The 13,256-nt window shown below is 40.3% G+C and overlaps 1 protein-coding gene and 1 non-coding gene across 5 annotated transcripts in view; both read right to left on the reverse strand.

Moving 5' to 3' along the window:
- LIFR (LIF receptor subunit alpha) overlaps positions 1-13,256 on the reverse strand; it is a 78,795-nt gene that overhangs the window by 14,482 nt on the left and 51,057 nt on the right. For all 4 annotated transcript variants that reach the window (XM_055325195.1, XM_055325194.1, XM_055325193.1 and 1 more), the window contains exons 11-16: positions 12,168-12,330; positions 9,568-9,638; positions 6,689-6,902; positions 4,092-4,271; positions 1,048-1,149; positions 191-358 (exon numbers count right to left, since the gene is read on the reverse strand). In XM_055325195.1, the coding sequence (XP_055181170.1) occupies positions 191-358; positions 1,048-1,149; positions 4,092-4,271; positions 6,689-6,902; positions 9,568-9,638; positions 12,168-12,330 (898 nt within the window). The remainder of the gene's footprint in view (positions 1-190; positions 359-1,047; positions 1,150-4,091; positions 4,272-6,688; positions 6,903-9,567; positions 9,639-12,167; positions 12,331-13,256) is intronic.
- LOC129510034 (U2 spliceosomal RNA) lies at positions 8,553-8,744 on the reverse strand. Its single transcript, XR_008664491.1, has one exon. It is a non-coding gene; the product is annotated as a U2 spliceosomal RNA (small nuclear RNA).

Here is a 13,256-nt window from a genome sequence, read left to right on the forward strand (position 1 = left end):
CTGTACATGCCATTTATCACATAGTAAAATCCTAAAATTCTCACATTCATATATATTCATTTACCAATTTTTCAGTTTTGGAAACCAGTATTATATTATTCACTAACAGATTTTTTCCTTGTTTTTTTTTTTTTTAATGGTTAATGAGAACTTCTAGGAAATACTATTCTCACTGTAGTAAGTTACTTACCTGACTCCAAACCCCTTATCTTAGAGGTGTCTCTCTCTCCTTTTTCAAAGTAAAATAAATATCCTCTTAAAAAGCCTCTGAGCTCTTCCACAGGAATATCTTCCCATTTTACTAATATTGAATCTGCAGATGTATCCTCAACAGTAAAATTTGGCGCCACAATTGGAGCTGTAATAGGAAAAACGTCCATAGCTAAAGGAGAGTTCACTGATACAGAGTAAGACATTAATATTTAATGAGATTTCTATCTTCAAAAATAATTAAATCTAAAATTAAGACTTTATTCTCTATTAAGTCACACTTTCAGAGAGCTATCACAGGCATTGCTCCAGTGAACCTTGCATGCAAATGACTAGACGCACACGGGGAACTTACAACATAAACACACTGTATACAGTCTTGAAATTAATGTTTTTTTTTAAACGTGTTTAAGTGCAAATAAGTCTTTTGACATCAAAATTAAGATTTAATTTTCTCAATCACAAGAGTAAAACTGTGAAATATTAAAGATACGAAGATTAGGCAATCACAATTTTAAATTTATCATACAAATTATTTTTCCTTCCTTGAACTAAACACCTTAATCTATTTTTAGAATTCAATCTTGATGGGACACCTGGGTGGCTCAGCGGTTAAGCATCTGCCTTCAGCTCAGGGCGTGATCCTGGAGTCCCAGGACCCAGTCCCACATCGGGCTCCCTGCATGGAGCCTGCTTCTCCCTCTACCTATGTCTGCCTTTCTCTCTCTGTGTCTCTCATGAATAAATACAATCTTAAAAAAAAAATTCAATCTTGCAATTGTTCAATTTCTAATTTCTCACATTACCCTGGACTCTAAGACTTCCCCATTAACTTACCCAGTTCTTCTATATATCCGATTATAGAACGTAATAACTGATATCCTTCATTCCTGCACCCATACAGGAAAAAACTGTATCTTACACCTGGTCGAAACTGATCTACAGGATAAACACAATTAACTTTCATAAGTACACATTACTATGAGCATCTATTTTATAAACATCAAACTTACAATCACTTACTCTGAAATTTACAAAGCTAATTTTAAACAGATGTTTTCTTACCATAAAAAATACTGATATTCAAAACTGATATTCAGAATGAAAAATGACTAAAGAAAAATTACACAAACTCACTTCTGTGTAATGCATTGTATTATAACATGATATGACCTTGAAGGGAGGAACAGTGATCAAGGTTTTCATCTTGTTTCTTAAAATCAAGCAACGATGACTTCCCAGATTTGGGCCAGGATCAGTTTACTAGGTAATCCCAGGTCCGCACCAAGCCTCTGTCTGGAAAGCCCTTCCTTCCCTAGCCAGTGTAATCTCCTACTTTGCTCCAAAAAAGCAAAAAAAACTAACATTTCCACTCTACCTTGCTGCTTCAAGGTATGCTGAGTCATAGCATCTGTTTCTCTTTATAGCATTGCTTTTTCGTGCCCTTGAGTTAACTTCACAAGGCACACAAGAGAAGCATCTTAACTTTACTTCAAAGAGCCCCTTTGGTACATCCTTGATACAATGCAAAGTGTGAGATGTTGGGAACACAGAGGTGGACATAGTGTGGTCCACGGCCTAGAAAGGCTGGCAGAGTGGTGGGGAGACAGATGAACCAGGGTAACCAAGACACAGTGTGCTAGACTGGAGGGACCTATCCTAGGCTGGGGCACCTTTACTGTGGGACCAAATGGGTCTAAGAATATCACAAAAAGCCACCAAGAAGCGACATTTGAAGAGGGCCTTAAAAGGCAATGAGGAGCTCACCAGTGGTGGTCTAGGAAAAAGATCCCGCTTGGGGGAGCTAGGGCAGTCTGTGGGATTGTATCTAATTTGTGGAAAGCAACTATTCTGGTGTGGTCAGAGCACGAGTTCTCCAATTCTGTGCCCACAGAACACCAGCGGTTCTACAAGCCCAAAAGTGAGATGGCCAACCTCTAAAATCATTATGAAACTTTTTTCTTTGGGGGTCAGGAGTGCCTGAGGTTATTTTAATCTGCCTGTATGTTGGTAAATCTGTACCCAGGGTTATGTTACAATGATGTAGATCAGTATTCTATAGAGTTCTGCTGCCTTAATAAAAAAAGAGCCCAAGTGGGAATTATGGCATTAGTTCCATGTTTTGAGATTATAAAATAGGACAATTGAATGAATCGATGACTAGGTTGAGAAAGGAATGAGAGAAGTGCCTCCTGTGGCCATACACTGTCCCAGAGGCAGTACATAAAAGACAATGACTGGCCTCCTGAGGCTCTGAACTGCTTTGAATCTGAATTCTGGTGCTATCACACACTAGTTCTGTGACCTTGGGCAAATCATCTGACTTCTCTGAACCTTTGTTTTTTTCAAGTGTGGGGCCTTTGCTCATCTGTCTTGGCATGAGAGGTTCTCCCTCTCACCGTATAGGTCTTAGCTTAAAATTTATGTCCCCAAGACACTCTATCTAAGGAGACCCCTCTTCACACCACCAAGCCTGCCTCCGGGTCACCCTGATTATTCTCAAAGCCCAGGTGAGAAAGGTGGAAGAGAGAGGAGAATTCATATGGCACACGCTAGGACAGCCTAAGGCTCAGGCAGCTACAAGTGGAGGTGCAGGAGAGGAGGGTAGGGTGTGCGGGCACTCTGATAAGGGAGGTGGGTTCTAGGAAATGATAAAGGGAACCACCAAGTATTTCAAGTAGGACTGGCAAATAATCTAAACCAACTTGGGAGTAATCTAGTGGGTGGGACTCATCTTTCCCATCTGATGGTACAAAGCAAGTGGTAGCACCAGTTCCTAGGAGAGAAGTATTAGCAGTTGCTTGCTCTCCTGAGCTTCACCTCCACGTGAGGGAGAACCATGACCGTGGGATGACCTTGAGAAGCATCACCAAGGCTGCAGGCTCCAGAATTCCCAAGGGTAGAGGCACAAAACACTCATCAGCTACTCAGAAGGAACAACGATGGTCGATGGTCGAAAGAGGGCTGTAATATCCCAGGACAAGGCTGGCTTAGCCTGCGGGTTACTACATACTCTTCAGGGCTGAACTGCAGGCTGCTCCTACCCAAAGCAGCTCGCCTTAGGGGACTCCTGGCTCCTTATAGCCAGGCACTGGGAGGTGCCCCCTGCCCCATGGATGGCCCCTGTCCTGCATCAGTGGTGATGGGGGCAAGGCGTCTGTCCTCGGCTCTGCCTAGCCCCATTGAACCTGCGCTCCGGCCGGCAAAGGCAAAGGACCAGGGGTGAGACCACACTGCCTAGGGCTCTGTGGTCGGCTTTCTTCAGGAGCATTCCTCCACATTGTTGTACCTGTGACCCAAATCTGCAGAGCTACTTGACATTCCACTGTACAGATACACTGTAATTTACTCATTCTCCTATTTGCTATGGGGGTTTTCAATTTTTGTGATTATAAATCACACTATGGTAAACGTTCTTAGATGCAATCCTGTGTTGCTGATTATTTCTTAGGATAAATTCCTAGATAAGCAACTACTAGACCAAAAGATTTGAACCCTTTCACACACATACTGCTACAAAGCACCTTCCAGAAAGGTCACCAATTCACACCCGCCCTAGTGATAAGGGGGAAGTGATCACTCATACCCAGTTACACCATATATTGCTCTTTTAAAAATATTTTTTAACAGGGGCACCTGGATGGCTCAGTCAGTTGGGCGTCTGCCTTCAGCTCCAGTCATGATCCTGGCTGGGGTCCCAGATCCAGCCCTCCATCAGGCTCCCTGTCCAGCAGGAAGTCTGCTTCTCCCTCTCCCTCTACTCCTGCCCCCTCTCATGCTCGCACGCACATGTGTACACTCACTCTCTCTGATTCACTCTAATAAAAAATCTTAAAAACAAATGTTTTTAACTTTCACCAAGAGGTATGAGTTCATCTTACCAGATTCTATTACAGCTTCAGTGCTGTTTGAGGGGACTTTTTTCCAGTCCATAAGGCAGGGTTCAGATCGAGATGAGTTACACCATTTAATAACATAGTCACAGGTCATATTGGGATCGTAATTCCAAGTGAGGAGAATCCCATTTCCCATTCCGACAGCCTGCTCTACTTTGAGATCATCTACAACAAGAAAGAAGTACATTGGGATCCCTGGGTGGCACAGCAGTTTAGTGCCTGCCTTTGGCCCAGGATGCGATCCTGGAAACCCGGGATCGAATCCCACGTCGGGCTCCCGGTACATGGAGCCTGCTTCTCCCTCTGCCTATGTCTCTGCCTCTCTCTCTCTGTGTGTGTCACTATCATAAATAAATAAAAATCAAAAAAAAAAAAAAGAGAAAGAAGTACATTTTACTTGTATTAAAAACAATAATATAAGATAAATCTCCTAAAAATGGACAGGAGTTAGAAAAATGTCATTGGACAGAAATTTTAAAATCATGCTCAAACTAGATAAGCCTCTAGCAAAGTTTAGAAGTGTTGCTGTTATTTTGGTTGTAAAAAAGTAATTACCTGTACGTACAGAAAAACTCAGAAGCTCTAAACAGTAATAAAAGAGCACGTAGGTTAGGTGGTAATATGCTGCAGGCCGGGCTGTGAAGGTCAGGGCCATGAGGGATGGGGCTGAGGGCATGTGGGCACGAGAGAGGGTAGCAGTGCAGGGGCAGGCGGCCCACAGGCAGGTGCAGAGCTCAAGTGGACAGTCCAGACCTCCTCTCCTTGTCCACTATGATGTGAGCTCTGTGAGAGCAGATGGGGGCTTATGCCTGCAACCCCAGCCCTGGGCCAGGACCTACAGAGTAGGAACATGGAACATGTGGTGAATAGGGGGATGGATCAGCTCTTGTCTTCCTTTCGAGCCTATGGGTGGGCTGAAGAGGCTTCTGGAGATGAGGTGAGGAATGGGGAATCTGCTGAAATGCAGTGCGATCTGAAGCTGTGCGGCAGAATGGCCAGTGGGGGCACAGGGAGGGAAAAACCCAACACAGGGCAGAGGGGTGAGGTGTAAGAGGTTGGTGGGAACGGGGCTGTGCCCAGGTTCTGTTTTCCCCATTCTTGTCAGATCTCGGTCTCGGGATGAGGGGGGCCCAAGGCTGGGGGTAGGACTGTGTAGGTCAGGCCCAGAGGGAGAGGGAATTTCTCACAGTAACAGGAGAAAAGAAGTTATTTCTATAACCGATTTCTATTCAAGGGTTCAGTAAAAAGCTACAGAATGGTTTTTGGAGAAAAAAATTGTATTCATAAAGCAACTACTACCTAACACAAGACAACAATTTGGCTTAGAATTCAGAGGACACTGGACACGAGAGCGTTCAGGCTCAATGTGATTAAAACTCCACACCATAAACCTGCTGAGGCCCAGGGCCTCCGTCTCAGGAAATCGTCAAGGAACAATGATTCTGTGGCTTCCGTAGCTGTCTAGGAGCTGATGCTAGGCCATTATTAGTTCCCTAAATCACTACCTTCTGAAGGACACAAGGAATACGGTTCTTGAATTAAAAGACAACACGGCTATTGCCTATCAGTATGAAGCAATGAAATACAGAATCTAAATCAGAAGGTATCCTTCTTAAGGGTGTTCACACCGCTCTTCTCTCTCTTTCCTTTTCTTTCTGCTGTCACACCTCTGCCTGAAGACCCCTCCTCTCTGTGTGTGCTGCTGTTCTGTGCTCTGTGCTCCGTGTCTCTAAAATGTAAGGTGCCCCCACCCCCACCCCAAGTCCCTGACAGTTGACAGAAACTAAAACAAAGAACCAGCTAAGTAAGAAGCTGCCTCCACTGGGAGTTGAAAAAATACTTGGAGGACCCTAACTGGACCAACTTTTCTTCCTTTAGGAGTGTGTGGTCATAGACAGGAGCCCCATATTGGGGCGGGACAGCAAGGTGGGGGAACAGGAAATGAGCTGGAAGAGGAATTAACTGAGTAAAGAGAGAGAAGTGGCTATGGATGAAGTATTTGGGATTACTGGTAATCCCTAATATTTAAAGGAAGGCACTAAGTTAATTTTAAAATTTCACCACAGTGACTCTTTTGAAACTTGTATTAAAGATCTAACTTAGACTTTAGGAATAACTTATCAATAAAGGATTCCTATTAATAAGGAATGTCTTACCAACAAAGCTGCCATTCAAAAAAGTACTTTTTCCTCCCTGGCAGTTTGTAAAACAGCCCGGCTGTTACAGCATCAGCTCCCATGGTCTTGGAAGATATATGAAAACGGTACTTAAATAAATGGTTGAAACATTTCTTACTAAGAGTAACGTCCACCATGTAGCTCTCCAACATTACACACTAACATAATTGGATACACTAATTATTTTATCCATCAGTGCAGATGTTTGGAGTCAACCCTAATGACTAATGACTGCTGTCTCTCAATGAATTCTGGACATTAATCTGCTTGTTCCTCTGTATGTATCAGCAGCAGCAGAAGGTAGGAGAAGAAAGCTGACATTATAAGAGCAAGTGATAACCTTATTTACAAAATGTTTCACTTTAATTTCCTGTTCTTATATCCTACATTATTTTAAGTACTCACCATTTGGAATTTCCATACTAGCTATTTTAGAAGGTGGCGATGAGCCAACAGAATTTTTTGCCACCACACTGATGATGTAGTCATTTTTATCAAGTTGAAGTTCCGCCTTGTGTTGAGGATCAGGGATCTCAGAAAGGGACTGTGTCTCCTCATCTAGTGAACATGATACATTATAGGAAAGTATTTTCCCATTAGCTTCATTAATGGGTAAAGGCTATGAAAAACAGAAAAATAAATTCTGTCAAGAAACCTGCAAAACTGGCTATGTGATGAGCAAAGACCATGAAGTCTAAACCAGGCACTACGTTAATCATGACAAGGTAATGTCAGAATAGATGGGAGTTGTTAACGGTGTAAAACACAGATTTAAAAGGCACCAAGAAAAAAAATAAAAAATAAAAAAATAAAATGCACGAAGACCAGGATAAATCAGAAGCGTGATACAAAAGAAAAACTGTACTTACCGTAAGCAGTAAGATCACACAGAAATTTAAAAATTAAGTAACTACGAACTAGTATTCAGCCTCACATTTTTCAGAAGCAAACAAAAAAGTAACAAGAATCACTGCCCTACCAAACAAAACATAGAAAATTACAGAATGGGTGGGGAGGGGGGCTGGCTCAGTGAGTGGAACATGTGACTCTTCATGTCAGAGTCATGAGTGTGAGCCCCATGCTAGTAGTGTAGAAATTACTTAAATAAATCTTTAAAAAATTACGGCGTCACAGTTTTTAAAAAATATTTATTCTTTTCTCGAAATAGTCCATGCCCATTACCAGAAAGTTTGGAAATTATATACAAGTTAAAAAAAAACCCTGTAAAATGCTCCCATGTTCTTGTCTCTTAAATACGCTTTCATTTTGATATTTTTTTCAAGTTGGTTTTCTAAGATGTAGATGTTTTTTGTTAACATTATTTGAATCATACTATATACCATTTTACCTTTTTTCACTTTTCTATAATATACTTGTCCCTGATACATATATTTTAATGGCTTTATATTTTAAGTAGTATTTTTACTAGTTTTTACTTGAATATTCCTTAAATAATGAAATTTAAGTTGTTTCCAATTTCTCACAATGCTAAAATAATATTTTGGTGTATCTTTTACTGCCATTTTTTTTTCCTTTTTCATAGTTAGGATTAATCCTTTCATGTGGATTTCCAAATGGAAATTACTGGGTATTAGGAAACATTCAAACTTTTTCATTTGTGAAGCTAAACTGCCTTTTAAGACTATTGTTCCAATTTATACGACAAGGCATGGGACCCTCTGATCCTGACTGACCTTGATATTAATACTCTGCTGAAAACACACTGCTCCATCACAGGTCCCCAGTGACTCTCTGATGGCCTGTTCCATTGGACCCATTATCATCTTACGGTTTGAGGGCTTCATTTGATGCTGCTGACACCTCACTCCTTCATGGAGCCCCCTCTCTTGGCTTCTGCTTTACCAATCTCTTCTGGTCTTCCTGTCCCTCTAACCTTCCCACTCTCATCTACTGGATCTTCCTCCTTTGCTAGTCCTTTATATGCTGCTATCACCTACGAGTCCATTCTTGGCCTCTTTCCACCCTGCATGCTCTCCCCGAGTGATCCCATTTATATGCTACTCAAAGCTATGTCTTTAACTCTGACTTTTCCCCTGAACTCCAGAGCCTTACATCAAACCTATTAGACTCTATTTGGATATCCCAGTGGCACATATTTTTAAAATACGCTGAAAACAATTCAACCCTAAACAACTTCATTTTCCACCCAAATATGCTCCTCCTTGGCAAATGGCAGAACCACCAACCTCGTCACTTCGGTGTTTTTAATCTTTGGTTAGGCATTCATCTAGTTTGAACAACATCCCAAACTTTCTCTACAATTAAGTAATGGTACTGCAACACCCGGTTGACAGGTGGAGTGGAGAGAATAAGCTCTTATCCTATGTCCTAATTCCAAAAATCCATGTAATATATTGTCTCTGGATAGAGGATGTATCAGGTATTAAATTGTTAAGAACAGATACTACGCTTGATCTTAGCCACAAGGCTGACAAGTGATACACTGAAGTGGCTGCAATATTGTCACTACACTATCATGAAATCTGACAGACAACTGTGAGTAGCCAGCGGATTTTCTAATCAAGATTAAGAGGGGTACACAGTCATACACAGACCATCACAAAGCAAGAGAACTTAACAATGAACTTGCACAGAGACTTTACTCAAAGCTGTACTGATGTCAAATTTTTGTAAAAATAATGTTTTGCTTTGTAATAACTGAATTCACTATTTAAAAAAATCCAATTATGATTGCTCTTATAAATCTGATGTAGAAAACAACTGTTTTTGATCCCTGCAAATCAGATAAAGAATACAGAAACAAGAATGTTCTAGTAAGAGAACTAGTGAAAACATAATGCAATTTATATTATATCTAAAGATTTTACAAAACCATGCAAACCTTTTTAAGTGGCATATAATAATGTCATTAGGGAAAACAAATTACATTATGAGATACGTAAAATGTTTCTTATTCACTGAAGAAAAAAAATGTAACATCAACACTACTGAGATTCTAACTTGTAGCTTCTGATTAAAGTGAGAGAGATGGAATTCATGAAATCCTCAGGTCCTTTACTGGTCTCATGAAATCAAACTAAAGAATGCTCAGATCTGACAAAGAAGATTCCTAGCAAACTGACTATGGTGAATCAGGAGTAATGAGTCTGGGGGGTTGTAGGAGCCAAATTAGATTCTCAGCAGTACTTCGAAGAGCCAGTCTGGGAAACAGGGGCTCCTTGATAAGCCAAGTACTATATATAAATTAAATAGTTTAGCACAATACTGTTATTTAAATATTTAGGGAAAAAGCAGATATTTACCTTCCAATAGATGATTAAATTTTTCCCATCAGAACTCCACTCTCTCCAAGTATCTGGTCCCTTTGAAGGAACTAGGAAAGAGATTTAAAAGTTAGCATTTGAAGATGTGTATTGTATGTCAGTTGATAATATCAATAATTGACATAGTGGTGCTTAAGACTTTTTTTCTAGGTTTTTGGAATTCTCCATAAAAATATGAGGCAGTTCAGTGGCTTCCACTTAGAAACGAAACAATGAAAAAACTGAGGTCTCAATGTCTGGAAAACATAAGGCCCTTTAGAATGGATTAAAAATCACCCTTCAGGCTCTAAGGGATACTCTGGTACTGCCCCATTTCACATCCTCCTACCTCCGCTTGCTTAAGTGGGCTCTGGCCAAATAAAGGCGCCCTGGCACTCCTCCAACATGCTGAGAACACCTGCCTCAGGCGTCCTGTGCTTTCTGAGACCTCTCCCTGTCTGCAGAAACTCTCCTCCCCTGGATTACCCATGCAGGTACCTCACCTTCTCCAGATCTCAGCTCCAATGGTGCCTTACTAGTGAGGTCTTTTCTAGCTACCCTATTTAAAATTGCAATCCCTCCTCCCCTGTCACCTTCTTTCCCTAGTTCTCCTTCTAGGCTTTCTTTCTCCATGGCACTATCCAACATACTACTTTTAAACATTTATTTCTAAACCTCTATCCTATAAACTCCATGAGCAGAGACTATTTTATTCAGTGCTATATCCCAGGTGATTACTACAGTTCCTGACACACGGTGGGTACTCAAGTACTTGTTTTTGAGATTTATTTGAGAGAGCGAGCGAGAGAGAGAGCGCACGCACACAAATGGTGTAGTGGAGTGGGAAAGGGAGAGATTCTTCAAGCAGACCCCTCCGCTGAGCGGGGAACCTGCTGTGGGGCTCAATCCCATGACTCATGAGATCATGACCTGAGATGAAACCAAGAGTTGGTCACTCAACTGACTGAGCCACCCAAGCACCCCTCAGTAAGTATTTGTTAAGTGAATTAATGCTATCGTCTTAATGAGGTATAAATAAAATGCTTTCTCTTGGCAACAACAGCTCCTCAACTGAAGGCAAAAGCTTCTGCGGTAGCTAGTCTCCAAATGACCGATGATATTGGTCACACCTCCTGGTATGCCTGCCTGTGTGTGGCTCCCTCCCACTCCATATCAGCATTGGCCTGTGTGACCAATAGGGTATGACACAGGTGATGGTATCTCTCTTCTGAAGCTAGGTCATAAAAGACATTGTGGAGGCTGCCATGTTCTCTCTCTCCTCAGTAAGTCTGGGAGGAGCTAGCTGCCATGTTATGAGGCCACCCTGCAGCACTATGGAGAGGACTGCGTGGTGAGGAACAGTTACTGTGAGCTATCTTGAAAACAGATTCTCTAGCCCTGGGCAAGCCTGTAGTCCCCATCCATGTCCACACTGTGGCCTCATGAGAGACTGTAAGCCAGAGCTACTCAGCTAAGCTGCTTCTCAATTTCTAACCCATACCCACTGTGAGATAATAAATGTTTACTGTTTTAGGCCACTGAATTTTAGGGTAATTTGTCAGGTAGCAATGGATAACTAATATACTCCCCCTTTCTGTTTTTTTTTTTTTTTTTTACATATTATCACAAAGCTCCTGTCATCTCTTGAAGATGGATGTGGAGAGGCAAAAATCTGGATTAACATCTATCATTTTTTGTTTTATTGTTCATAAATCTTTTGGAAGAATTTTTTAAAAGACTTCTTTATTAGAGATAGAGGGAGAGAGTGCACACTTCAGCTGGGGGAGGGACAACAGGAGAGGGAGAGAGGGAGGGAATCCTTAAGCAGATTTCCTGCTGACCGTGGAGCCTGACATGGGGCTTGATCCCACAACCTCAAGATCACAACCTGAGCTGAAAACAAGCACAGATGCCTAACCACCTCTAGAAGTTTTGTATTCCCTATATTATCTAATACAAATAAAGCTTTTGCTATCTTTGGCTGAATGACTCCTAAAATTTATACCTATTTCTAAGTTTTTTGTTTTTGATTTTTAAAGCTGACATATGATTAAGGATAGAATCTCATTCCATCTTTGGAAATTATCATATTCAGAAAACCAGTTACCTAATTTTGTACCTATTTTAACCTCTGTGTACCATAGAAAATGAAGCTCAGGACCTCTGGCCTCATCCATTTCTCAGGCCTTGGTCATAAATAAAAATTCCAACAAATTCTCTTCATTAATAATTGTCTTCAGTAAAGAGGCAATTTAAACAGAGTTTTAACACTAGGAAAGGAGGAAAGTGTCAGAAAAATTGTCCATAATCTTACCACAGTTTTGAATTTGTTTCCTCTGCATCATTTTAAGACAGCTGCAAATACACTGCTGATAGGGCCCAGTCTTTCCACACAACACAGGCTAAGCAGCTGACTTATTATCACAAACCTTAGAGCCACCATTTAAGATGTCTAGATGATACTATCAGATATTATTACATAATTACACAATTCAAGTTGCCTCCTTTTACTCACTTTGCTGACATTTTCTTTAAAAATAAGCTGTCAAATTTCAGGATCCATAGCAATAATCAGCTTATAAATCATTTAGTTAACTTACTGGCTTCTGTGGTTAAATATTTTTTTTCATTGCTCCATTTGCTCCATTTCCAGAAAGTTTCAGTAGAACAGCGAATCCGGAAAGTATATATAGTATATGGATTCAACTTGTCCACGGCTACAAGGTAACTTGAATTTTCTACTCCTTTGATTGTAACATTCCGCTATTAGAAAGCAAATAAATATCTGTATGTATGTATATGTAATGTCATGTAAGAATCCACATATATATATATACACACATACTTTTTTTGATAAGAAAGCCACCCGAATTTATAACAAATTGACCAAATATCCACATGAGTTTGCCTTTATAAAACTGTCTTTACAATTCATCCACCAAAAATATTTTAATTTTTACATAAATACCAAATCAGTGAATTTATGCTCTGTAGTAACAATAAACAAAACCCAGGTGTCATTTTAATCTAAATACTGGATCTAAGTAACAATGATTAAGTAAATTATGCAGAGAGGATGATATAATCTTGACCACTGGTCAATGGCTAATGGTAATACAACAAGGCTTAAATACACTTTAGTAATCTAAGGTGTCCTTGAGGATTAAATACATCATCAGCTATATTTGGAAGCTTCTTTGAGATAGACGTCGTCTTATGCATTTTTTTAATAGGGCACTTAGAACCTCTAGTATGGCGCTAAACACGTAGAATATTCAACAAATTCTTATTTAAATTAAATTAAAATAAAGCAATTTAAACAAATTTGAGGAACTGCATGCCTCAAGAAATCCTGAGCTCCCAATTACTAATTACGAAGGAGTTTTTTGGTTATATTTTGGCAATTCACTGATTTTCCAGCAATCATCAATAAGTTTCCAAATGAATGTTTTCATTACAGTATCTTTTACTTTGGATTTACCACAAATCACAAGGTGGCATGGTACAAGAGTCAAGCTAGGTATCTAAAATGTATTAGAAAGTCATGTTCTGACTTAAGAATGATCACATTCTGACTTAGAACTTGCTCCTTTTATGCACTAGGCAGTTTTAAAAACCGCATCTTCTCTGGTGCTTATCAGTCCATGAACTGATGATGCTGAAGGTTATGGCAAAAACCATTCATTCAC

Source organism: Nyctereutes procyonoides, unplaced genomic scaffold (assembly GCF_905146905.1).
Source record: "Nyctereutes procyonoides isolate TBG_1078 unplaced genomic scaffold, NYPRO_anot_genome, whole genome shotgun sequence".
NCBI lineage: Eukaryota > Metazoa > Chordata > Mammalia > Carnivora > Canidae > Nyctereutes > Nyctereutes procyonoides.